At 39.5% G+C, this 27,996-nt stretch overlaps 3 protein-coding genes across 6 annotated transcripts in view; all 3 read left to right on the top strand.

Moving 5' to 3' along the window:
- Window positions 1–8,244, top strand: part of kaznb (kazrin, periplakin interacting protein b) — a 144,729-nt gene extending 136,485 nt beyond the window's left edge. For all 4 annotated transcript variants that reach the window (XM_080301763.1, XM_080301762.1, XM_080301764.1 and 1 more), the window contains 7 exons: window positions 1,115–1,305; window positions 1,431–1,549; window positions 3,339–3,570; window positions 3,778–3,879; window positions 4,347–4,513; window positions 4,632–4,728; window positions 5,017–8,244. In XM_080301763.1, the coding sequence (XP_080157889.1) occupies window positions 1,115–1,305; window positions 1,431–1,549; window positions 3,339–3,570; window positions 3,778–3,879; window positions 4,347–4,513; window positions 4,632–4,728; window positions 5,017–5,178 (1,070 nt within the window). In that variant the 3' untranslated portion in view covers window positions 5,179–8,244. The remainder of the gene's footprint in view (window positions 1–1,114; window positions 1,306–1,430; window positions 1,550–3,338; window positions 3,571–3,777; window positions 3,880–4,346; window positions 4,514–4,631; window positions 4,729–5,016) is intronic.
- A 1,787-nt stretch (window positions 8,245–10,031) lies between these two features.
- tmem51b (transmembrane protein 51b) lies at window positions 10,032–18,681 on the top strand. Its single transcript, XM_026167607.2, has 3 exons — window positions 10,032–10,316; window positions 15,700–16,120; window positions 17,155–18,681. Exons 2-3 carry the CDS (start codon window positions 15,714–15,716, stop codon window positions 17,585–17,587), a joined length of 840 nt encoding a protein of 279 aa, XP_026023392.1. The 5' UTR covers window positions 10,032–10,316; window positions 15,700–15,713; the 3' UTR covers window positions 17,588–18,681.
- A 6,037-nt stretch (window positions 18,682–24,718) lies between these two features.
- skib (SKI proto-oncogene b) overlaps window positions 24,719–27,996 on the top strand; it is a 29,442-nt gene continuing 26,164 nt past the window's right edge. Inside the window, exon 1 of the mRNA XM_026167606.2 lies at window positions 24,719–25,965. Within this exon, the coding sequence (XP_026023391.2) occupies window positions 25,072–25,965 (894 nt within the window). The 5' untranslated portion in view covers window positions 24,719–25,071. The remainder of the gene's footprint in view (window positions 25,966–27,996) is intronic.

Below are 27,996 nucleotides of genomic sequence, written 5' to 3'. Positions count from 1 at the left end.
AACAAGTGACTTCAAATATTTATCTGCTGCAGCTGTCGCAGCCAGATGTCGAGGAGGTTTTAGCATTTTCAAAGTGAATTATAATTGAAATGAAATCTTATTTTAAAAATAAAACCACTAACTGAATAAATCCAATGTGGCAGTTTTCTATTTCGTGAGTAATGTTGGGTTGGTTTTTTGGGTTTTTTGTTTGTTTCTTTTGTCCCAGTCTAACGTGTGTGTCTCCCTCTCCTCCTGCCATTTCTAATGGCAACTCTCTCCTGCCAGTGAGTAACTCCTCATCTGTGATTACCAGCTGTCTGTTTCTTACACTCTGGGGATTATTCATATTACGTATCATGTCCATTGAAGAGTACCAGTTTGTGTCGTTTGTTTTTTGAAAACTCTTTGGAAAGATGGTGGGATTTGCATGCAGCCTTTTTTTCAGCATGTTGAGACGAATCAGTTCATCCTGGATTCGTTGGTTCGGTATGAATCAGTGTTTCCTGTTTCTTTTTTTTTTTTTCTTTTTTTGTTTTTGTAGATGAGGGGCTGATGGGCAGAAGCATGATGTTTTATGAATAATCCCTTTGTCTCTAATACATGATCCTAATGGTCTTAAGTCTCCTCATATGCCTCAGTTACTAGTGTTGTAACGTCTTTTACTAAGCAGTAGTTTTAGAACTGACCACCACACTGTCACAGAAGAACCAAAAGACCTCTGTATTCTGAGTTCTGAGTTCAACTACTGTTTTCTATTTAGACGCATTTAAATGTGCAGTCCTATCTACTTAAAAAAACAAAAAAACAAAAAAAAAACAAAGCACAGTTCATTCAAAGATACTGGCAGTCTCCAGTAAGATAATCTGGCACCATCTAGTGGTTATATAACAATTTTTTTTCTCACGTGAACGAATTGATCTTGGTATGCAGATTTCTCCTCGATATACAGAAAAAACTGTAGTGTACTATCCCAAATGTAGTTTAGTATGGTTCCACTTTAAGGTAGACACAATACTTTTTGTTCTGCTCCCTTCTGATTGTCTCCAGATGTGTAATCTGATTTGATTTTCATATCCAACTGACCCTGAAATTCTCCTGTATGCCACACCGTAACTTCTCCTGACCAATCCAGACTCTGATAGCCTCACACAGCAAAGCCTGTCTGATGGAGAGGAGCAGCTGGACCGCCTCCAGCAGGCGGAGCTGACTCGAAACACATGCATGTCACTGTGGAGGGCAGGTGCAGTCCAGGCCTGGCTGGAGGTTGTCATGGGAATGCCCATGTACATCCGAGCCTGCTCTGAAAACGTCAAAAGTGGGAAGGTATGATTTGGTACATGTTGCTTTTTGCTGTTTGTTTACCTGTGTGTGATGTTGTTTGATGTTAGCAGATGGACATGTTGAGGTGTTGTGTTTGTTTGATAGAGAGCTATATTTCTGCTCTTTAGGTGCTTCTAGGCCTGACGGATGATGATTTAGAGCTGGGCCTGGGTATCAGTAATCCAATTCATCGCAGGAAAATAAGATTGGCTATTGAGGATTACAGGAGAGCTGAAGGGGACCAAGGGTGAGTAACAGCCAAATAAAACTGCAGAATAACTAATGTCATGTTTTGGGGGGTTAAAAAAAACATGACCTCAAAATCTTCATTTTCTCTGTGCATACTTTTCTTTAAAAATATACAGACAGGGATAAAAATGGAACGTTTTGAGTTAAATATGTGCCACTGAAGCAGACATTTCTGGCTCAGAGTATGAGAGACGACTCCATCCATTTTCTACCACTTATCCAATTCAGGCTGGAGCATGTCCCAGCTGTCACTGAGCATGAGGCGAGGTACACCCTGAGCAGGTTGCTAATCTGGTGGACTGCTAACACAGAGAGACCTTCACACCTATGGCCAATCTAGAATTCCACTTAATCTAACATGCATGTCTTTGGGAGGAAGCTGTAGTAGTATGAGTTAACACACGCAGGTGCAGGGAGATCATGCGAGCTCCACAAAGAGAGGTCTCAGCTGGCCTTTCATTTTGAACCCAGCAGCTCCTTGCTGTGTCTGCCAAGAGAAAGCTTGTGTGATAAGAAGCCTTTAAAGCTATGTATTGTAAAAATATATATATTTTATATATTTTAAATAACGGATATCAACACGAAACTTTCCAAGTCACTTTTATTTAGATGGGTTTTCTGAAATTTTAAGTTTAATATGCATGGGTATTATATCAAAGGATATTCAGTAATATGTATATATGCACTTCAGACACAGAGAAGTAAAATAAACACCTAAATGTGTATTTTAGGACGCTTTTCTGTACTTGTTTTACTTGCTTAGTCTGATAAATGCTCCCAAATAAAGGCAGGAATATACGTAGCAAATTTTCCACCTTAATGGTTTTTCTTTATTTTTACTACTTTCTACATTGTAGATACATGCTCAAGACATCAAATATATGAAGCAGGATTAATGGAATTATGTAGCAAAGAAAAAATAATGAATAACTATAAATATGTTTTATATTTTAGATTCCTCAAAGTAGCCATCCTTTGCTTTGCTGACAGCACTCCAAACCCTTGGCCTTCTCTCAATGGGCTCCATGATGTAGTCACCTTAAATGGTTTTCACTTCACAGGTGTGCCCTGTCAGGGTTCATTCGTGGACTTTCTTGCCTTCTTAATGGGGTTGGGGCCATCAGTTATGTTGTGCAGAAGTCAGGTTCGTACACAGATGACAGCCCAATTTGACAACTGTTACAATTCATATTATGTCAAGAACCAATCAGCTAAGTAAAGAGAAACGACAGTCCATCATTACTGGGGTCAGTAATGATGGACTGGGGATTGGAGTCATTACAGGACAATGACCCCAAACACACCTCCAGGTTGTGTGAGGGCTATTTGACCAAGAAGGAGAGTGATGGAGTGCTGCGCCAGATGGCCTGGCCTCCACAAACCTAAACGCAGTCGAGGTGGTTTGGGATGAGATAGATCGCAGAGTGATGGCAAAAGTGCTCAGCATCTCTGGGAACTCCTTCAAGACTGTTGTAAAACCATTTCAGGTGACAAACCTCATGAAGCTCATTGAAAAAATGCCAAGAATGTGCACAGTTTTAATCAAAGCAAAGGGTGGATAGTTTGAAGAATCTGAAATGTTAAACATGTTTTGAGTTATTTCACACTTTTTATGCCTTCAATGAGAATCAACAATGTAAATAGTCATGAGAATAGATACTATTTAGTGTGACTGGTAGTGTGTATATGTATATATAGATATAATGCATTTGAGTAAAACAACATAAGGAGTGCATGAAATATGATGTATTTAAACAAATGTTATTGTTTGATATTGCTGATCACAGATTATCAAAAGCATCTGAGATGGACCATCACTGGGTTGCAACATCATGGCTGAGTGATGTTGGACTGCCTCAGTACTCCCAGACCTTTCAGTCTCACTTGGTGGACGGACGAGTGCTTAACTCGTTGAACCGCAGAGACCTGGAGAGATTTCTCAACATCAGTGACCAGTTCCATCAGACCAGTCTACTTCTGGGAATCCAGCTGCTGCAGATGCTCAGCTTTGATAAAGAGGTCAGACTATATGATAACAGATTCATGACTGGCGTTATTCAGCAATCTTTCTTCGATCACTGCATGACTTTCACTCAGCTACAGTGACAAAACTACATGCTTATCTGCGGTAGCTGGAGTCACACAGTAGCTTGTAATGCTCCATTATCTCATTGGCCTCTGCCACATTAGTGCTTGCACTGCTATCTTTGTGTGGTGTTTTTAAAGGCCCTGCAGGCACGGCGGACAAAATGCGAGCACCAAAACCGGGATCCCATTGTTTGGACATGTCACAGAGTGATGAAGTGGATCAGAGACATTGACCTCAAGGTGGGTGGGGCGGTCAGTGATGGCATTCCCCTCTGCGCTGGAGATTTCTTTGCCAGACTGGAACCAGATACCGCAAAGTATGGGTTTTTAAGAATCCCTCAAAAATAATGATAGCTTTGTTTCTTTGAAGCCTCAAACCACTGAAAGAATACAGAAGAATAACAGTAGTGTACACTCAGTAATGGGGAATAGACCACACAGCGTGAGGGTTTTTTTTTTAGTTCTGCAATATACCGACATACTTATTTTGGGCAACATGTGGTGAACACTTATTATGACCCACAAAGACAAACCAAAACTGTTTTTAAAAGCTTTTTTGTTGTGTACTTGTAATTACTACCAAATTAAACGTTAAGACCAGGGAGCGATTTCTGCAAGGTTAGTTATTTTTCAGCTAACACTCACTGATGAGCACACTGAGCAAACTGCATCATCTTAATCCAACGCTTCTCTCTTGCGTTGCTCAGGAGTTTGCAGACAATCTTCAGGGTAAAGGGATTCATGGTGCAGTGATGGCTTTGGATCAGTCTTTCGACACAGATGCCATGGCCAAAGCCCTGGGCATCCCCAGCAACAAACACATGCTTCATCGGCACCTGTATGAAGAGATGAAGTCACTCGCTGTCCCTCTCAGGTAGATTAAAAGTCCTACTTGCATACCTTCATATTCTATCCTGTAAATACATTTGTATGTATATATTCTTGGATGCAATCTCCAAACAACAACGTCTTGTAACACCTTATGTTTATAGTAATACCGAGCAGGAGACTGAGGTGATTGGTTGTTCCTCTCCTGTTGCTGTTAACCGTTTTGCTGATGAGAGGATGTCTATAAGAAGATCCGGAAAGGTATTAGACAAACTTTATAAAGACTGAAATGTGCAGTGCTGTGCAGATCCTTTTTGATATGTCACATGTTTAGATATATACTAAGTATGTGAGTACACTAGAATAAGAAAAGAAGAATCAGTAGTTGGCTACTAAAGTCTTGTGGTCAGATTCAAACTGAGGATTCTGATATAAGACCATCATAAACACTAATTACTTTTTAGCTGATAATGTTTTATAAACAGGCAAATGTCTCATCTTTAAAGAAACTCCATTTTCTGTTTTCAGTCTTTTTGATTTTTTTTCCAGAGTCCGCTGAGGTTACGAGCAAACAGCCACTCAGTGGAGCGAAGTCTGGGCTTCCACGGCAGCTGCAGCTCTCTGCCCAGAGAGGCCAGAGTTCAGGCGGTTCCCCGAGCCAAAGGCAGCCCGATGCACACCTACAAGAGTGTCGAAATCACCAACGTCTGAACCAGCTTCAGCCATCGAGATCTTAACCATTGTTTACATTTTTGTTGTGTTGCAGTTGTTTACAGCTGAGAAACACTCACACTGAGCCACACTAGAATTATAGGAAGAGAATGTCTTAAAGGGGTATGCCACTCGATTTAGTAATCTGACATCTTTAGAGAAGCATTTACTGAAGACAAATAAACTTTATCATTGTGACCTGATGGACTTGAAAGGAAGATAACTTAATAGCTAGGTTCATTTTTTATTTTAATTTATTTTTAAACTACGTATTCCAAGACTTTTATATATTATTGGAAAAATCATACCGGTATTTGTATGATAGATGGGAAGGCTTAAAACAGGCTTCACACAGTTATATAATTGAAATTAGTGCTCTTTTAATGCCTTATATTACACTGGTCCATATGATCTTCACAGCACTGTTACTATTTATTACTGCTACTTTTTAACATGTTTGTTTTTTTAAGCTGCAAGTGAAAAACTCTGTTAATAACAAAAGAAAAGTTGTTATAACTTACTTTCAGTGTAAAGATACAGCACATATCAGCTGTTATTCAGAATAGATGAGGGCCCTGTTCTTCATACATGGCTAACCCAGTTAACCAGACATGAACACTGGATTTGTTGACTGGATGTTTCTAAAATCACAGAAAGCTGTACAGAACAGAGACATCTGGAGTGCGATTAAGGTGATGTGTTTTTTTTTGTTTGTTTTTTTTGCAACTTACAAAGTGCATTTAAATTACCAATCATACGTCAAAGGACTGTAAATTAGTATTCAGTTTTAGAGGCATTCACAGGTGTACTACAAGAGCTTTGAGATGGTTGAAGACAGCTGTTTTGTTAGGTACACGTTGTTAGGTTCAGCTGCTTAGTAACACAAATATTTAATCGGCCAATGACAATCCCAGTGGCTCAGTTCATTTACATAGATGATAGACATGGTCAAGAGGACCTGCCAAAGCATCAGAATGGGGAAGAAAGGTGATTTCATTGACTCTGAATGTGGCGTGATTGTTGGTGCCGGGCTGGTTTAAATATTTCAGAAACTGCTTATCTGCTGGGATTTTCCCAGTCATCCCTATCTCCACAGTTTACAGAAAATGGGCCAAAAAAGAGAAAATATCAAATTCGTGGCAGTTTTCTAAGACGAGAAGCCTTGCTCATGTCCAAGTAGAATCAAAAATTGGTTGTAAACCCAATTTACAACCAAGGCATGCAGGACAGCAGCCATGCTGAAGACTGATTCCATACTGGGACTTGAACCTGTGTCAACTTTGTGGAAAAAACAGAAATCCTACAACTGCTAGACCATACGGGACTTAAATGAAGAAGAGAGAGATTATTTTCACGTGAGAACCCAGATAGATAGATTTTGTTTGATATTGTGTGTAATAATAATAGTTTTTGGACAATAACTTAAGAGAAGAAGCTAATGAGATGATTCTCAATTCTGCTCTGACATTCAGATGGTAGGGTCAGAATTTATTATAAAAAATATGAAAGCATGGATCCATCCTGCCTTGTATCAGTAATATCAGTGACGGTGGCGTAATGGTGCAGGTGCATATTTTCTTGCCACACTTTCAGCCTCAGTACCAGCTGAGCATCATCTAAACTCCACAGCCTTCCTGAGTATTGCTGCTGACCATGTCCATCCCTTCATTCATGTTTAATATTTCGTGTTTTGTCTCTGTGAAACTGTTAAACTCCTGAAGAATGGCAGTAAAATACAAAACCCAAAGGTTTTTCTCATCTCTCTATTTTGATCTACCTCGTCACCTTCTCCCGAATCGCCCTGCCATTGACTCAGAAATTGATCAGAAGCCAACTTCAACAAAGTCTTACTTCCTTAAATGCATCTGGAGGAGAGAGGAGGCCCAGGCCTGTCCTTTGCAGAAGCCTTTACAATACTTGTGCCATAAAAAAAAAAAAAAAAAAAAAGCATGATGCTTAACTTGTCATGCAATGCCACTTTGGTCATTACCACTGTTACTATCATCTGCCAGAGATCATAACATAAAGTGGCAGGCTGTAGGAAAAAAAAAAAGAAAACAATGAACTGACAATGAAGCTGTGCCACGTATCGTATTTAATTGGGATCACTGGGAAATGACAGGTCAGAATGTTTCCAGTTTTTGTTAAAAGCCTATTGTCTCAGCTCTCTCTCTGTTAGTGCAATCACATGCTCAGCATTCAGCCAGTATTATGCCTCTCCATAACTTTTCCCTTGAACTTTTATTTGGGATTAACAAACCAATCCTAAAGGAGGCTGAGAGAATCAGATTAGATTGACGAGACTAAACCAGCTTCTTGTAACCTGAAAAAAGTATTTTAGCCTAAATTCCTTCAGATTGAAGAACAGGGCCCTCAAGTGCCATCAGCTCTAAATGTGTAAGATGATGCTACTAAAAACAATGACATGTGAAGTGTGTGTCTTCTTCTGACAGTTGGTATACCCATAATTATGTTTTTTTTAATGTAAAAGATGATGCAGTGTGATATGTAGATAAATCTGTGGAATGTTGGATTAAGAATGTGGTAATGTATAAAGACTCCACATATGTGTATTGTGTGAACTGTGAGGAAGGCAAAACTTTGTGCCATTATACTATGAAGTTAATGGAACAGTGTATTCTGTACAGTTTTGGTCGTGTTTTATAATGCACAGCTGTTCCTGAGCATGAGAACACTCATTAAATGCCACCGCTGGGACTTGCACAGAGCCACACCGAGTGTGGCTGAAACCTTGAGGTTACTTCAAATAGCAGAGAACAGGTTTGTCCGTCTCTATCTGGGCGTCTCTTTGACTCACCAAAGCGAAACTGTTTAAGCGGGAAGATCAGACCAGTTCAAACCTGTACAGAGAAAGAAGACAGGGACATGCAATGTATTTGCTTTTAACACATGACATATACATCTCTTTGCAAAGCAGTACAAGCTTTTCATACATGTCAACATGAAAGTGGATTTATTGTAAATTGTTGCATAAAATGTAAGACTGTTATTGTTATTTTTGAGGAGAAATGCATTAAATTTGTGTTAACAAACTCAGAATGTAAAGTTGGTCCAGATGTAAATTATTTTTTCTTCCAAGGGTTTTGAAAATATATCTTTCTGTTTGCATACGACACTTCTGTGTTATCTTAAAAAGAAGCTCAGAATGGTCACATTAGCCTGTTGAGTTGGTTATTATAAGAGCTCGCATCATAAAAAACTATATGGACATTATTCTCATTTATTTTTTATTAATTGCAGTGATCTGACTGACCTTATTCTCTGCTCAAAGATCACCGTATGAGAGCAAGATGAATTTGTGTCACTTTAGCACCAGAAGGTTGTGCCACATCTGGCAAGAAATAATAATAATAATAATAATAATGGATTGCATTTATATAGCGCTTTTCAAGACCCTCAAAGCGCTTCACAATTCTACTATTCATTCACTCTCACATTCACACACTGGTGGAGGCAAGGTACAGTTGTAGCCACAGCTGCCCTGGGGCAGGCTGACAGAAGCGAGGCTGCCATATCACGTCATCGGCCCCTCTGGCCATCACCAGTAGGCGGTAGGTGAAGTGTCTTGCCCAAGGACACAATGACCGAGACTGTCCGAGACGGGGCTCGAACCGGCAACCTTCCGGTTACAGGATGAACTGCCAACTCTTTAAGCCACGATCACTCCTGTAAATGGTAGCAGTTTGCATTTAACAAACACAACATGGCCCAAGTATAGACACTACTAGCATGGAAAGGGTTAAAGCTGACTAGTACAAATTAAGATAGCATTATGGCCCATTAGCCATTGCTGTACTACAGGCTGTAGTGCACTCTGACCTCTTGGCGTCTAACCAGAGCAGGTCCCAAGGACCTTGGCACACAAGGCACCTTGGCACCTGCCACTACAAAAGTGTATGAGGCTTCACATTTAAATATTTCCTTTAATCCCAGTAATTATCTCAAACTAAAATCACTGGTAGTGTTAGGGATCTCCTCTATCACTGACCCAAGATATGAAAAAAAGACACTTTCTAAACTATAGCTGACAAAAACGACCGCACCAACAGCTCTTCTTGAGCTTTCATTAGGATTATTAGGATTTTCATAAGGATTTAAATAAATAATTGAATCCCCTGAAGGTCATGTGATAAACGGCCTTTTTCTATAAAGATGCTCTCTTAGGATCTCATCACGGGAGCTCATTTTCTCTTTTAGATACCAAAGATACTTTGACAAAGCATGTAGTTACTTGAATAATCAGGCCCTACCTTATTTTAAGCTTTCAGGCCCCTCTGCAACCATTAGTTATTATTCATTTCTGTCTTGTGTTCCTCCTCATACACAACCGGTCTCGGCAGATGGCTGCCCCTCGCTGAGCCTGGTTCTGACAAAGTTTCTTCCTCTTAAAAGGGAGTTTTTCCTTCCCACTATTACCAGGTGCTTGCTGTATTAAAGCACCTTGAGGCAAGTGTTGTTGTGATTTGCAGCCATATAAATACAATTTAATTAAATGTAAACAATAAATATTTATAAGCAAAATTATGAGTTCAATAAATGCACCCTTAATAAATTCACCAGCAACTAAATAACCAAGATTTGCTTATTTTTATTTTTACAGAACATAAATATTTTACTCTGGGCTCTGAAATACTGTCTAATTCCTGTAAGACAATAGTTTTATTGTTCTAATATCTAATTGTGTGTGTCTGTAATTAATACAGTTAATACATCCAACATTAATCGTGTTGTACAATACAATTACTTTATTTCAATAAGCTGTTTCTGGGCGTCTCCTTGTACCACTAATTTATTCCCGGTGGAGGTTTACTTGAGCAGCACTAGGACCAAGAGAACACGGGCGCATTTTACAACAGGGGGTGGCGAGGTTTCACTACGCTTGGAATTTGTGCAAAGTTCTTGTTAACTCTGTTTTTATCTGCAGCGGTAAACATTGTGTTGATCAATTCGTCTGAGATTTAAAAACTTTTTAAAAGGAAAAAAAAGTTGAACCGGCCCTGAATTGCTGCGTCTATGTCGTCTCCCTCTCTTCCCCTCTGATCTTCCTGAAAACACCTGCGTGAGTCAGGTAACTCACCGATGAAGAGGGAAGTACTTGGCCACTGAACGGTGAAAAGGTAAGGCCTACACTTCAGAGCTAAGCTGATTTACGCTCGTATATACTGTGACCAGGACTGTTATCGATCTAATAGACACAGTACGCGAGTTGTTAATCTTTCTCAGTGTCATTGCGTGGGGTTCAATCCAATCTGACCTGTGTCCGGACACGTTTAGATCACAGAGTAATTCATGTGGGCAGGTCCACCCTCTCCCCTTCCTGCTTCACCAGAAAGCATTACCAGCGTTTTTATTTACTTTGACAGTAGTAATATCGGACTGATAGATTAATGTTACCCACAAAACAGACCAACTGGGCCGGTGTTTATTACCTGATAAGCCGAGTTTTAATGCAAAAAATTTACTGATGTTGAACGGGACACACCCATGCAATACAGCAGGCCTGCAATGTAGAGAAAATGAATGACAGCGTTGGTCTATATGTAGTCCTCTTTTGCAGCTGTCACCTTCTTTTCGTCCTTGATCATGTGTGTTTAATAACTGACGAGGGGAACACCAGGACCTGGTCAGATACTGCATCCATTCAACAATTCTTAATAATCAAGTCATGAATATCAAAGTGGAGATGCAATCATTCAGCTGTCCCCCCCCTATACTAAATTTAGTCGCCTGCCCTCTGCTAAGGCAGACTACATTAAATTACATTTACAATTACATCCTTACAGTGGCTCACAGGACAAGGCCACATTCCTGTCCTGCCAGAAGAGAAGACAAACTTCAGAGTCTTCATGCAGTTCAACCACACCTGTCATATTCCATATGACAGGGGTCTCAAACTCCAGTCCTCAAGGGCCAGTGTCATGCAACTTTTCCATGCCCTCGAGGACTGGAGTTTGAGAGACCTGCCGTATGGTGTTCATGCTGTTTTCTACCCCACAGTTACAGCATGTCTGACTGCCTGTTCAGCATGTGCAAAAATATATGATGAGTTTAAGCATGTGATGACTAAGGCCTTCCAGTATGGTGTTTGTCATCACATGTCACAGACATCTGGATGATCATTTGGAATAAATAAAATACTAAAAACGTGTTACTTCATCTTTTATCTTTATTATTATTATTGTTCTTATTTTACACTTTTCATTGTTAGGCATTGGGTTTATTTGTAGTAGTCCTTTCCAACGTCTTTCCCTCTTCCATGTTACTGTGTCAGCTTGTCAGCATCTATTTGGGTTTGGAAGTGGAACAGAAAGTAAAGAAATCCAAAGTGCCATTAAAACCAGCAGAGGTTCTTATATTTAAGAAGAAGGGATTAATTCCTAAATAAAATATGGCATTGAGGTCATTTCCCTCAATGCCATATTTTATTTAGGAACCCTAGAGAGCACTTTGCACTTTTAGCTAACAGCTACAATAAGCATAACAGTTACTGTACGGCTATCTTTTGTTAACATGACGCTTGTTCTTATACATGTTATACATTTATTACCAACCTGAGAGTTTATCCGCTGGTCATTCGACATGACGAATGACTTCTGAAGTATTAATTCAGCTCAAGACACTGTAGATTCCCGTCAGTAACACTTTTGGTCCGCTAGTAAAACGTAGTTCTATTAATCTGCGCTTGAACCGGATGCAAGTTCCAAAAAACTGAATTTTGGAACTGAAATTGAATTGTAGAACTGAAACTGAATGGTGAGAAGTGAAACTGAAATTATTCGAGAGCTGAATTTTTAAAGGATAAAATGCAGTTTCAAAGCAAATCAATTCATTTTCAAAATATAAAATTCAATTTCAATTTAGTGATGATCATTTTCAAACCATAAATTCAATTTCAAATTAGACTAATTCAAATTCAGTTTTCAAAAGCATTTATTCAAGTTACAATTCAGATTCAATCTGAGCAATTCAAATTGAACTTATTCAAATTCAGTTTCTGATGGCACAGATTTCTGCCCATAGATATGGTTTTGTGTCACACTGCTATTACAAAAAGAGTACACATTTGCTTTAAATGAAAAATGCTGTTTGTTAAGTCACTGTTCATCCCATCACATCAGCAAAGTGCCCTGAAGTGTACACTCATATGCTTCTCCACCTTTTATAAAATGGATGTATCATATCAAAGATTAAATCACAGATTAGAAATTTGAATTAATCCACACTTCTAGGCCAGAAAATGAAATCATGCAAAAACAGTTACAAAAATTATTTACTATATATGTATGGTTTTTCTTTTTTTTTTCTTTTTTTTTTTTAAGATATTCAAATAGCCAAAAACATAAGGACTAATAGATGATGAATGAATTGGCGCCAAACCAGTTAATTAGTAGGTAGCTATCATTGGTCGATATCAACTATTTTCTGATTCACTGGTATCAGTATTCATAACAGCCGATAAGTGAAAACTAAAAAAAAGTAAATGAGAGACAAGAAAATGATCTTCAACCATGTTGTATGTGTTGACATTTCATATTGTTCATCAGGGGACACTCTACAACTTCCCCGTTAGCAACACAGGTTTGAAATTCCACAAAACAACATATAGCTCATAGTGTAATGAGCACATAAATGACTACACATAACAAATGTTAGGAAAATTATGTTTTGTCTTTCTTAAAAAATTGGTCTGATAATGATCAGAATAATAAAATAAATCGCCAAATATTGGTATCGGCCTTACAAATCCTGTATCAGTCAGGCTCTAAACTGAACGCTTTTGCTTTCGTGTATTAGTCTTAAATGGCCATTGTTTGTTCAGTGACTATAGTTTTCTGTTAGGTGGTTACTCTGCAGCATAATGAAACTTTATTTTCAGTGTTATTATCATGATTAATTAAAATGATGCATGGCTTTTACTAAGGTGCTGTAGGTGCATAAACACTACAAATGGCTCATTTTAGCCAGTTGGTAGGTGGTTGCTAGACAACGTGATGAGGTCATGGTATCTGATACAGCTAAAAGCCTTCAGGGGCTGAATAACTACCAGTATGTCAGTTTTGGTTGCTCAACTCTTGATTGTATAAAGGTATGTGGGCAAACAAACAAACACAGATTTTTGTACATTAGTGTGATGTAAAACTGCAGGGGGGTTTTTTTCTTCTTTTTCTTTCTAAATTTCAGTTACTCGTGAAATGTAAATTTCAGTAATCTGTAGTCTAAACATCTTTCTTTTTCTGGTTATTTTGCAGCCTTCCCAAGGTTTCAAACATTTGAATCTTTAAATATTTATATTTGAGTTCAGTCATTTATTTCTGGTTTAAATAACTAAGTATACAATTACCTCCTCTAAGAAGTTTTGCCTTCGTGGTAATAGTTTATATTACTGAGTAAATTCCCAATACTGTTGTTTGTTTTGGTTTGGCTTTATTTTATATTATTTATTAAGAACTGTTTTCATTATTAATACCTTGTAAAAGTGAATTAACCTCTTAGGTCCTGGCATCCACATCTGTGGACATCACGTTTTGGGTTATTTAGACCAAAATACTCAATTTTGCTCTACAAGGGCCTGATATCCACTTACGAGGACATCATACTGCTACTGTTCTATCAAACTTTTAAATGAATATCCTCATATGTGGCTCTTATTTTTCTTAAAAACAAAAAAAGGTAAACAAAACAAAACTGGTAATTCTTTGTTTTTACATTCATCGGGCCCCAATATGCCCAAATATCAAAGTGAAATTGAAAATGCATGCCGTGGAAGAGTTTGGGTCTTAGGAGGTTAATTGTCTTTAGAGTAATATGCCCCTGTCATATTTAATTTGTAAATACTAAGCTAACATGCGTAAGCAGCACACCCCATGAGTCAGCAGATTTTAGAACCACCTTTAACGGCATTAACTTAAAGTAAACACATTGTCTTCAACTTTATCACCTCTCACATCCTTCAGTCTGCGTATTTGTTCATGCACAGCTTGCTTAAGATCCCACCATGACATTTCAAGCAGGCTAGGGTCTGGACTTTGACTGGGCCACCGCAGCACCTTCATTCTTTGCGTTTTCAGCCATTCTGTTCAAGATTTGCCGCTGTGCTTGGGATCATTGTCCTGTTGCATGACCCTGTTTCAGCAGCACTTTAGCTGTCAAACAGTTGGCTTCATGTTTGACTCTAGAATATTTTCTTATACAGAGGAGTTGATAGTCAACTCAATACCTGCAGTGTCCAGGTCCTGCGCCTGAAAAACAAGCATTCAGGGCCACTTTGGTTTTGCTTTCCAAAAGACGTTGTTCCAGAAGTCTGTTTGTTCAGATGCAAATTTGCAAACCTAAGCTTTGCGGCCATGTTTTGTTTTCGTTTGTTTTTTTTTAAAGAAGAGGCTTACTCCTGGCAGCACTTTCAAACAAGCCATTTAACATTTTAACGGAGACCTGTGAAGTTTGAGGTTTAAGTCGTGGGTTTTTGCAGGTTTTTTTTTTTTGTTTTGTTTTTTGTTTTTAAACATTGCATAGTCCCCGTTTGGAATGAATTTGCTGAAACGTGCACTCCTCTTAAGATTGGCAGCTGTCTTGATTGTTTTCAACTTGTGATTGAAAATTGATGGACTTAAGATTGTTTGGAAATAACCCTTATAACCCTTCCCACACCGATGGCATAGAACGTTATTGCTACTTATGGTGTACTTAGGCTGTGAGCTGCTGCTTTGGCATTTTGAACAATTTTTTGGTAAATAAATAGGGACTTGGTGTAATAAGTCATGTGTTTTTTGGTCATCTGAGGTTCTATTTATCTCATTTTAAGACCTATTAAGGACCAGATGATATGTAAAACCTTACAGTTGAACTTACTTTACATTACAAAGATCTTTTGTGTCACTTTTTTATCTTCATCCTTCCTTCTCTTGGGTTGGTGTTTGTCATGTTAAGACATGTGTGGAACTACCAATGAACTCTTTGTTTTCCTGTAACCTGTTTTGCACCACACCTGACGTTTTCTTTTAACCTGTTCTCCTACTTTCTCATGCAAAATGTAGCCTCAGTGCCTTTTTTTGTTTTTAAGAGTATAGCGTCTGAAACCGGTTCATGGATACAGCGAGATAACACTCAAACTGTCATTTTAACCTTTTGTTCTGGAACTGGTAATGGTTTGTTTTATTGACATGGCCCATCTCGTGTGATGCGTGTGGTGCTCTAATAGATATGGACTCTTGAGCCCGTTCTTACCCTGGAAAATCAAAATCAGCTTTATTGGCCATACTAGAAATTAAGCTTAATGTACTTAACAGAATAGACAGACAATACAGACAGAAGCACCATGACGCAGGCAATAACAATGTGGTAATCTTAGAAACTTGGTCACAAATTGAAAAACAAATTCAGATACTGTGATCTAAATCATTTCCTACAGAGGAGGTAAATTTCTGGGGGAGTGTTGGGGTAGATGGTGTCTGCTTGTGCAAACTGAAAAGCCTCCCCCCCCCCCCTCCCCCCCCTTTGCAGGTTGTTTTGCAGGTATGTGTTCCAGTCGGGGTATATGCGGTGACAACGGCCGTCCCAACAGATCCCCCAGCTCAAGGAGCTCTGGTTCAGGCGCCCACTATGCCCTGTGTGCCCTTGGAGTGGGCGTCATTGCCCTTGGCATTGTCATGATTGTTTGGACTGTGATACCTGGAGGGGATTCGGGTGCCTCTCCAAAACCATCAGGCAACTCCACAGGACCTAATAACAACGGTGGTGGTAATAATTCAGGAGCCACAAAGACCCCAACAGTGGCCATGGTGCTTGTTGGAGTTGGGGCACTGATGCTGATCTTGGCCATTGGCCTTGGTTTAAAGAGCAAGAAGAGAGCTCAGGATAGAAGGAGTGAGCCTGTGACCACAGGAGTCCCCTTTATGACTCCGATACCAGAGGAGCCTCAGCCGTAAGTGATAACGTTTGGTTCTATTTTTATTCCTAGATCATTTATAAATGTTAGGATTTATAAATGATATGATAATTCCTTGAGTTAGCAATCAGGTGTGAAAAGGTATTGTACCGGTGTTGCCTGTCTCTAATCTGTTTGTTCTGCAATAGCCTAGGGTGTACCCCGTCTTTCTGTTTGGAAAGGATCCACTGCAAGTAAACTGCAAATTATGTAACGTCAGGGACTAAGTAAACATTTAGCATTTTATTTACCTCTATAATCCATCCCCCAAATTTTTTTTTTTTAAAAATCAGTTTTTATTTTATTCAACAAGAGAAATGTGGAAAAAATATATCTTTTTTTTTTTTTTTTTTTAAATAGGAGAGATTGTAAATTAAAGTTGTCTGTTATGTGTATCCAGAACATCTGTTCATCCCTTGAGTTTTTTACCTTTTTTACGCTGAAATGATTCATAGGTCACTATTTAAGTAGCTTAACACACAAAAACCCTCTAAAGTTTGGCTCCTTTGAAACTAATGAATGAAACCTGAATTATTTCTAATGGCCAGCAGGTGGCAACTCATGTGATTTAAACAAAAACAGAGAAAAACATGCTTTTACTACTTTGTTGAACTCATTAAAGACTATTGAGTTTATTTTGTGGGCCTTTGCTGTTTCTTATAAATTTCTTGGAGCCACAACAAGAAGCTTCTTTCAGACAAAAAGTAACATTGACAATCTACTTTGGCTTAAACAGCAGACATCGGCACCGCTTACCTAGTCAATATACTAAGATATTAAGCAGATAAAACACAAAGCTAATAAACTTAAGAGTTTATGGGGACCAAAACAAAGCTGAAAAAGATGGACACAAACACGAATGAATGCCTGTATGGTGCCTTTTGAAGGTGTCAATCGGCAAAAGGTTGTTGACAGCTTTGGTTTGTCATCGCTGTGTTTTTGGGGCTCCTTTTAACTGTCGAAGTTGCCAAAAGAAGGCTTATAAAGTGTGTCATTTACAATGATTTGTCAAAACTTTTGTCTCTTTCCAGCGACCCAACTACGTACAACGTGCCAACCTATGAGGAAGTGGTCAGCAGCAGTGAGTACCCCGTGCGTCAGAGTAACCTTCGGCAGAGCACCTCTCACCTGCCGTCCTATGAGGACATCATAGCTGCGGTGGAAAACGAGGGAACAGAGCCCGCTAACAACACGACTGACGAAACCCCTGTTAATGATCAACCTGCAGCCGCTGAGCCTCCATCTGAACCCGCTGGCCTTACATCTAACCCCAGTATGCCAACCCGCAGTGCTAGTCGAGCCAGCCGCTTGCTCCGGCCCCTCCGAGTGAGAAGAATCAAATCTGACAAACTGCACCTGAAGGACTTCCGCCTTCAAATCCGCACCCCCACACAGAACCCAGTAACCATTGAACCCATCACTCCTCCTCCACAGTATGAAGATAAGATGCCTGAATTGAAGTAGGGCAAGCGTTCTACATCTATCTTAATATGCGTTTCTAAAAAAAGGAAAAAATTAATGTAACACTTATGAATTTAGTGGATTTATCGTAACATTTCTGGAGAAAACGATGTGAAAGGTTTGTGTTAAGCAGGTAAATGCAGTAAGAACAAAGGGGCCACACAAGCCCACTGCTGAAATTAGAATCTTGTTCTTTACCAAAAAGCTCTGAATTTGCATATTTATGCTATTATAATTCATTATTAGGTATGTGTGAAAGGATCCGCTTTCAGATTTAAGTCTGTTGTTTCTAACAATCATGTTATAATTTATGTCAAACAGAAGATAGTCTTTCAATCTTATTTATTAGCCAGCTGTAACATGTTTTTCACCTTTCCAAGACTTAATGTTATTGCTGTGTCTTGATTCTGGTTTGCTTTGAAGTTTGGAGAAGTTGAAATTACATCCTACAATTTAACGGGAGAATCATTATTATTTTTAAATCATGCTATGTTTAAGTATTCTAAACTTAGTATTTGAATATAAAATTAGTGTGTGTGTGTGTGTGTGTGTGTGTGTGTGTGTGTGTGTGTGTGTGTGTGTGTGTGTGTGTGTGTGTGTGTGTGTGTGTGTGTGTGTGTGTGTGTTTTTTTTTTTTAAACTCCAAGTCTTAAGGTAACTTTATCCTTTAAGACAAATGTTAAGAAAGGGGAAAAAAATATGTGTTGGCACATAACCAGAAGAAAGGTTTTGGATATTCTGGTGATGTATCATTTTATTCATTGTCTCTTAAAATGTTGAAATGTTTAGATCTCTTTAACTATGTTGTATTATTTGTAAAAAGTGAAGAATAAATTGTTGTTTTTTTTTCTATTTTGTTTAAGTTTAACTTTATATTTTTGTTTCAAAATGTCCGTAAAACAAGTTCAGCATGTATTTAATACTCGTGTAATGTCAACATTTAGTAAATGTAGTTGCTTTTCTTAAAGTATGACGATCCAATGTTAGGATGCAGTTTAATTTTCCTACATTTGCTTGGTATACGTTTTGGGGGGGAAAAATAACATGCCCCTACTGTAATTCGACTTTTGATTAATAAAATCGAATGGTGAATGTTTTGACCTGCTCTTTTCTAAAATGTGTCAACATGACCATCCCCCTGAATATTACTTTGTGCTTTTGCATCTTAAGTTTGGCACCCTCCAGTGTTTGAATTTGGTCATTTATTCATTTCACAGTTCGTCATCTTTTTGTACCTCAGTCTGTTTGGTTTTTTTTGAAAGCCGGTCCGAATCTAAAAGTAATTATAAGTGGAAATTTTTAAAATATTTGCTAATATGAGCTGAGGTGGGCAATATAAAATCGTATTGAAAAAATATTACATTAAAAATAAAAGTTGTTATTTAAGTAAAAACAGCTAAAATCAGGAAAAATGTAGGTATTATTGTAGGCGAGTGTTATAGCATTATTTAAGTTCAACTTTCACCCATACCAAAATGTAAGCATTAGCCTTCAATTAATTTGAACCCTAATTGTTTATTGATCATTTCTTTAAGACTTAAATTGCTATTTTTCTGGATGATTAAGTTAAATGGCTGATTTTTCTTTTTGTTTGTTTGCTGTTTTGTAACAATTCTAGAAAAAAAATTTTTTAATTTTTTTTTGTTAAATGCCCAATGCAAGTACCCAGAGCCTAAACTGGCATCTTCAAATCATGTTTTTTTTTTTTTAACCAATAAATTATTTATAAAGAAGAAAACTAAGTGAAAGTATTGAAAGGAACTGCAGGATGTGAAAAGTCAGAACAATGACATATTTCATTTCTTTGTTTTTTTTCATAATTGTATAATTGTCAAATTAGCTGCTAATCACTGATTTGATTGTTTTATATCTGTTAAGCCATTTCAGGAGTTGTTATGGCTCTTTTGTCCATCCCCTGCAGCTCCCTGTGAGAAACAATATAAAAACGCCAATATGGAACTTTTCATTTATATTTGCTAACATCTGTTGCTATTTGTTGTTGTATGTAGGTCAGAAGGTTGGTTGCTATATGTAGCTAACAAAAAAGGATTGCCTCATGTCAAAAATAAAAACAGCCTTTTTTTCTTTTTTAAAAAGAATCCATGTTTCCAATCCATATTTTCTCCCTCCACGCGTGTTCCATTTTGTCTACGATAAAAACCACAAAATGTAAATTTTTATTATTGTAGTGCTTTCATTTAATTTCTTTCATTTATTTATGGTTTTATTGTATTCGTGCTTGTCAATACATAATAATAATATTTGCCTCTATAGAGGGGAAGTATGAGATGACATATACATACTGTACTTGAGTCAAAAGCTTTAACCCTGAAATAGAACTTCACATCAGTTTTTGAGATTGACCTTTTTCATGGTGATGATGATGACATGATTATTCATGTTCAAAGCAGCTGCAACTGGCAATCATTACAAATGTGAATGGTTATGCTGACTTTGTGCATTCAGTCATTCAATTGCTGTTGTATCTGTCACCAAGAACATCACCGTACAGGCCAGCGAGACACCACGGATGATGAAAGATGCAATGTTCAAAGTACAAAATTACTCTTTAACTCTGGCAACATGGTGCATAAAGGTACCAAAGCACCATCACTAGAGAATACAGAGTTTCTTCAATGACCCTATGAATACCAGACAAATGTAGCAGACTATCTAAGACATCCCAGACAGTAAAGCTGCTCCTCCACCCTGTGAGAACAATACAACCTTTCTAAATGAGCTCAACAAATATCTTGGGAGGTTCAAGGCACTCAGCAACACACCCGTAAAGAAAAATGTTCCAGTTGCTGATGAGCAGTCTTGAAATAGCTGAAGTCCGGAAGACCTCGAAAGGAGTGAACATAAGTAGCAGGCCCTGAAGACATACCTGGTTAGATGTTTAAGGAATGCAGCAACCAGCACACCTTCAATATGTCACTGGATCACAATGTCCTACAATGTCTTGTTTCAAGATTGCTGCCATCATTGCAGTACCTTGAAAATCACTTGTTTAAATGATTTCTGCCCTGTAGCACCCACCTTAAAGGCAGCTGGTAAAGGACCACACTGTTTTCATTACAGTTTGCTTACTACCCAAATCACTCTACAGAAGACGCCATCTTCTCTGTACTACATCTCAGCCAAGCAAATGTTGTTTGTGGACTTCATTTCATCGTTTAAGATCATCATTCAACAGCATGAACATGCTAAACTAGTTCCCATGGGCCTCAGCACCCTTATGTGTAAGACTTCCTCACCAAGAGACCTGACCAGACTGTAACTTCATCTCTTTGAGCACCAGCTCTCCTCAGGCCCGTGTCCTGAACCCCCTGCTAACCCATGATTGCTGTCCGAGATTCACATTGTAAAGTATGCTGACAACACAGTGGTAGCAGGTCTCATTCAAGATGACAACAACCAGGCCTACAGAGAGGAAGTGAACCAACTGAACCAGCACACACTACTTGGCTCTGAATGTCAAAAAAACCCAAAAGGGGACTATCTTTGACTTTAGGAGGAGCCAGTACAGTCACATGCTATTTCTCATCACCAACAACACAGTGGAAATGATGAGCAGCATCAAGTTTCTGTGGATACAGATAACAGACACCCTGTTCTGCTCTCTTGTAAAGAGATCTCAGCAGCGCCTGCACTTTTTCCCACCGGTTGAGGAGAGCTCACCTCCCCCCTCGCATGCTCACCACTTTATATAGAAGCTCTATAGAGAACTTACTGACCGCATGCATGTCTGTGTGGTCAGGAGCCTGCAGTGCCTTAGACTGGAAGTCCCTGCAGAGAGTGGTGAGGACACTGGAAAAGATCACTGGGACTCCACTTCCCCACATCCAGGATGTTGCGCAAGAGCGCTGCCTGACCAGAGCAAACAAAGTCACACGTGACCACTCCCACCCCCACCATACACTTCCTGCTGGCCTCTGGGAAGAGACTCGCAGGATACACAACAGAATAACTGGATTCTGCAGCTTCTTCAGCCAAACCACCAGGCTGCTCAACTTTCAGTAAGCTCCCCCACCACTGTCGTACACATGCACACACTCATACAGTTGTTCTCAAGACTATGTTCAACATATGTTTGCAAAATATACATCTAATGTGCATTATATTTTTACAGATTTTTATTTCTATCTTATTCATTATTTCCTGTTAAATGAATGTGTCACAATGACCCATGTCAGAATCACCTGCTGTTTGAATTCTAAGGTTAGTAACTTGTCAGGAATAAAGTGATTTCATGACTGATAAAGGCATAAAATGTGAACTTGATATCACTAAGGTCATTTCTAAAATAAACTACAATCTAACTAATAATAATCTATTAGGTAATAACAGGAAAGAAGAACGAACTTCTTCATTACTGTTTTTTAATAGAATATAATCAGTATACACACACACACACACACACACACACGTATATATATATATATATATATATATATATATATATATATATATATATATATATATAGATATATATATATATAAATGTAAACTGCACTGTCCAAAACCACATGACTCTAACAGTAATAAACAATGTGAACTGCCATCTCTTATGTAAAACTGCAAAATACCAACATCAGACCATCACTTAAGTGTTTAATGAGACAGTTTTTTCCTTTTTCTTTGTTTTATTAATGCTAAACTGTTATAGCAATTTTACTGCCAACTAAAAAAAAACAAAAACAAAAAAACAACAACCAAACATTAAACCTTTGACTGTGATGATTTTACAGAGACTGTTCTGGGGCTAAGGCTGCTTGCTACCGTAGCTGTTAGCATAACCCTACTCTTTTACCTGTTAGCATATTGTTAGCCACTGTGCTAATTTTTCTCCATTTGTCCTGGTGGCTTGGTAGCTTAGAAAGTATACACATTTCTATCTGTCATTTAGAGCAGAGAAAACAGTTGTTAAGTGAGATTATGACTTCAAACTGAAAAAAAGTGCAAAAGTAAGAGTGATCCTCTGTGCTAATGACTTCACCATATGCTTGGAGTCAAATGTTCCAGTTAAGATGATGAGACTGGAACTGGTGGGTTTAGGGATTTCCCTGCAGAATGTATAAATAAAGGCAAAGTTTGATCCTCTCTAGAGGGATCAAAATTTCTCTTCATCACAGACCAAGTCTCACAACCAGCAAAAGCAATCATTTGATGGGAGGTTGCTGGTGCTAAAGGAGCATCTGCGACTTGGCAAATCTGCCAGTTCAACTATTTTTTCCAGTTTGCACTATGCCTGATTACTGTGTGTTTAATAGAAATGTAAAGTACCATGTTTTATGTTCATTTTAGTCGGATTTTGTTTGAATATCAGATCCTATTTGATGATTCATCAGCTCAGAAATCCTGGAAATTGCAAAGGGTTCACAAACTCATGAACAACCACACTTTAACCCCTAAATTTAATTCATAATTAATATCTGTCTTTCATTTAGTCTTTCTGAAAACTTCTGAATTTAACTGGAAGAGGAAATTGATTTGTTGCTGATGTAAAATAACTAAAACTACACTGTGAAATTATCTATGAGAATTTCTGTTATAGTCTATTTAATTATTACACCATTAAACTGTAAAACTTAATAGCTTGTCTTGCTTGTTGACTAATAATTAAGTAACCTCAACTCGCACTCAGTTGGGCTTACTTAAGAGGGATAAGTCGCATTACGGTAACCGGGCTTAAGCAAAGACCTCTAATTTTAAGCTAATACACTTCATACATGGTCATGTTTACAAATTTTACTGTAAATAAAAACAGAAAATGTCACTATGTAGGGCGATTTACAAAGTGAGATCTCACTTTTTGTAGTGTTTCTACGTCTCACCCCCACCCCCAAATACAAACGTAAAGTAGTGCAATTACATGTAAATCTTCCAGGTAATTTTTTTTTTTACATTAGAACAATGCAAATTGTTAAATATAATGGAATCTACTCAGTTGAAATTGGCTTGATTGGTATAAATTCGGTTTAAACCAAGCACATTATCCTTAATGGTAAATTTAGATTTCATATATTTCAGTTGCATTTTACTTACAATTGTTGCCTCGTGTTTTAATGAGGGTGCAAAATGACTTTTCTACTTTGTTTAGCTGTATTAAGAGTTGATCAACGACGTTTCACGCCTGCCGGGGTTCATGGTGCACGAGTTTCCATCATGGTAGCCTGTTGTTAGCTAAACCTTTAACACTATTCTTGGCTGCACAAACACTGGAAACTGCATTACACATCAGCAAGTATCAAAGTCTAAACACAACATAACCGAAATAATGATCACAACACTACTAAATTAAGGTTTTGAAGTTAAATATTAACAGTCTCATGGGTCTTTGCACTCTGCAATTACAGAAGCGTCCTGCACAGGTAAGAAAGACATAAACACATAATGAAATTAAAGTATGCGCAAACATACTTTCCTGTATGCAGGAGAAAACGTAATATAAGTAAACTCAAGTGTACTTATTTTAATTAATTGAAGGCCTCATTTGCATTTACAGGTCAGCAATGTATACAAGTGCATATTTTAGAAACTATAGATTTTTTTAGGCTAATATATTTCTATGTAAATTATCGTAAAAAGAAACACAACAGAAGCACTCACAGTACAACACGGCCAACTTCAAACATGTACATAAGTCAGTAGTTACTTAATGCGTGCATTCGAGTATTGCATGTTTTTACTGTTTTCACTTACAAATCCCTCCATATCGTGTTAAAATCTGTGCTGACCGCTTTCTGCGACTGAAACAGTGCTGACCTACAAGGCGTATGCATTTGAAGTAAAGTTTGTGTTTGCTTTCCCAGTATCAACTACATTTTCCAGAGCTCCACCCTCGCCTGGGTTTAGAAAGATTTTTTTCCTTCTTTTTTTCTTTTTCTTTTTTTTTTTTAAATGTGCAGCTGCCCTGGAGCAGAGGGAGGAACAGCTGGCTGAGGGAAGAGCCAGCCCGGGGAGTCAGTCACATTCCTGGCTGGGATTCAATGACTGAACCAGACACAAACAAACAGAGAGGGCGAGAGAGAGAGAGAGAGAGAGAGAGAGGGAGGGAGAGAGAGAGAGAGAGAGAGAGAGGGAGGGAGAGAGAGAGAGAGAGAGAGAGAGAGCGACTCACACATTGAGTGAGTGGGGAGACAGCAGACTGAATGTGCGCCAGACTGAGCAGACGAGGCATATTTCGGGCGCACATTAGGAGTGCGTAAAACCGCAGGAGCATAGAAACATAGTACCCGGTGATTGTATGTTGGATAATACGACTTCGGAGTCGCTTAGTTGTCGACTTTAATTGCGTGTGCTTACAGGAACTGCCCTATGATTTCAGCAGCTCTCAGTTTTCTGAATGGACGCGCTGGGAAGCTTCTCCGGTGACATGGAAGTGCGCGTTATTGAGCGTGTAGCCGGATGCTGAGGACGCCCGACCCGATAAGTCGATTTCAGCTCGCATTTTGAGTTTTGAACTCTCTTCTCTAACCGACAACATGGAGGGCACGAGCTTCCAGCCCCATCCTGGACTTCAGCAAACTCTGCAGCAGTTTAATCTGAGTTCCAGGCGCTCCCTCGGTGGACCGGCGGCGTTCTCCGCTCGATGGCACCAGGACTCACTCTTCGGGAAAGATGGCAAATCCGTCGAGATGATGCTCACCCTGCCGGCTCAGACACCTCCAGTGATGTCCGGTCCACTTTTCATCCCGTCCGACCGCTCCACCGAGAGGTGCGAGACGGTGCTGGAGCGGGAACCTATCTCCTGCTTCGTCGTCGGTGGTGAGAAACGACTGTGCCTACCGCAGATTCTCAACAGCGTTCTCAGAGATTTCTCCCTCCAGCAGATCAACTCGGTCTGCGACGATCTCCACATCTATTGCTCCAGGTGCACGGCGGACCAGCTAGAGATCCTCAAAGTGGTGGGTATCTTGCCCTTCTCGGCACCGTCCTGTGGGCTTATCACTCAGACGGATGCTGAACGGCTTTGCAACGCGCTCATCTACGGCGGTACTTACCCTCCTCACTGCAACAAGGAGTCGGGCTCTCTGGAGTTGGAGCGAACCGAGAAAAGCTTCAAAGTGTATCACGAATGTTTTGGTCGTTGTAAAGGCCTGTTTGTCCCGGAACTGTACACCTCTCCGGGTGCCGCCTGCATCCAGTGCATGGACTGCAGACTCATGTACCCACCTCACAAGTTTGTTGTCCACAGTCACAAGAGACTAGAGAACCGGACAGTCCACTGGGGCTTTGATTCGGCCAACTGGCGGGCTTATGTGCTCTTAGATCCGGACTACACCGGGAAAGAGGAGAAGAGTCACCTGGAGAAGCTGCTCAAAGAGTTAAAAGGAAAATTTGATCTCACGGGAAAACGGTCCAGTAAATCTTGCAGAGTAAGTCTGTGTGTTTTCCCCCTTTTTTTATTTTACAACGATGGCTTTTTGTGTTTGAGGAATTTTGCAGTGAATTGTTTGTTTGTATCTGTTGATATCTGAACTACATCATCTGCGCTGATTGACATTAATCTGAGAAGACTTCCTTCTTCTCAGGCCTGCCAAGTTTCCTTTGATTAACTGATTGATTGTATCTTTCACAAGTGTTACCAGCCTTATCAAATGCCCCAACAGGGTAAAAATGCTGATCAAATGTCACATCACACCTTTCTGTACCTGTCCCATCTCATTTAGAGGTTCACTCACTTCTTCTGTGTGTGGAAAAAAGGGAGACTAACAATCAGCTTAATGCTCCCGAGCATACATCCCATCACCTAAAACTCATCCACCCAACCCCCAGGGTTACCCAAGGGCAGCTGCATTATGATAAATTGAGTCTCCCTGATATATTTTATTAGTGTGTGAGAGAGAAGCGAGGGGGCAGGTCGTGCATTATGGTGCCATGAGGTGGAGAAGGGGGGGATAAGAGTTTAAGGAGGTCTTGAATATGGAAATGTGTGTGTGAAAGAGTGAGAAGAGGTTTGTGCTCATCAGGACAAGGATAAGAAATCTGAAAAGTGTGCGCGCATGTTTGTCTATGTGTGAGTGTCCCATTGTGGCTCCTTGCGTGGGTCAGAGATGTTTAGTATGGACAAAGGGCCAGGAGACGAGGTGGCTGTTCCTTCGTCACAGAGCAGCTGTTGTGTGGGACTCTGCTAATGAGTGGACATCTCTGTATGCATCACCATGGCGCTGCTCCAGTCTGAGCAGGAGCCAGGAGATGTCTCACAGGGAAACCTCAGTACTTGCTTTAATGGGAATAGACGCTGGTTTATAGAAACATGAAATGAGGACGTTGTGTTGAGGCTCTTCGCTGCTGATTTATGTCACCTTTCCACGAATTGGATGGCCTCTTGACGAAATCTCTCCGCAGTCGAGAAATATCTGTCTGTGGTATTTAAGTCTTGCACCTGTGATGTTTCAGCAGGTCTTGACGCATGACCTGTGAGTTATATATTTCCACAAAATGTTGATTCCTGCACTGTCAGTGTTTCAGAGAGTGTGCGAGAGATACAGAGGGCCTGCTCATCATGGATTGAAAGGGACGAAGGGGGCAGTGTTTGTTTGTTTGCTGTGGTTCACTGTCAGTTGTGTCCCAGTTAGCAGACAGGCCCCGTCCTCAGGGAGCTGCACACCAGCGCTCTCCTATACATCAGCCTGACAGGCCAAGCTGCTGAAAGGCTGGACTGAGGCTCACAGACTGTGTTTGGCTCAGCTTACCCATAAAATAAAAACACAATGTTATCGGTCTGTCTCAGCCTCCCTCTGATGTCAGGGTGTTTTATTAATAAGAGGCAGCCCCGAAGGTTAGCTCCTCTGCCTGTAACATCTGTCTAGACTCCCACCTCATGCACTGAACATGGTGGTTGTTGCAGACACCTCCAGGGGAAGGTACTCAGTTTACTGGACCGACTAAAATGTATTTATTTATTTAAAATTCTAGTTTTTATTGATAACATGTGCGTGTACATGCAAGTATTCCCAGTCATATTCTAAATGGGGAAAGGGAAAAAAAAGTATTCTGCCCACAAAACAGCAGAAGCCGGATTGGCCAGGCCAGTCATTGTGTCTGTTTTGCATCAAATGCAGCATTTGGTCATTTAGCCCTATAATGTGCAGATGAGGGCAGATTGGAGAGAGCACGCCGCAGACTCTCTCATTCAGAAGATGCAGGGTGTGTGAGCCCGGCCTTGATATGTGTTGTCAAAGGGCCTTGACCTGTGACCTCGCTCCAAAGACACTGACCCAGCCTACCCCCATTCTTTTTACACCATCCAATCTCATGCCCTTGTGTCCAGTTCACTGGCCAGATGGCTTTCTGATAAAAGACGGAGGGATATTCACCTGGCAGACAAAAACATTTTTTCTCAGCCGCGGCTCAATTTCCAATGAAACGTCACCGTATTGGAACCATTAGGTCAATTTTCAGAC

This window comes from Astatotilapia calliptera, chromosome 5, assembly GCF_964374335.1.
Source record: "Astatotilapia calliptera chromosome 5, fAstCal68.1, whole genome shotgun sequence".
Lineage (NCBI taxonomy): Eukaryota > Metazoa > Chordata > Actinopteri > Cichliformes > Cichlidae > Astatotilapia > Astatotilapia calliptera.
This window is presented reverse-complemented; position numbering and strand designations above follow the sequence as displayed.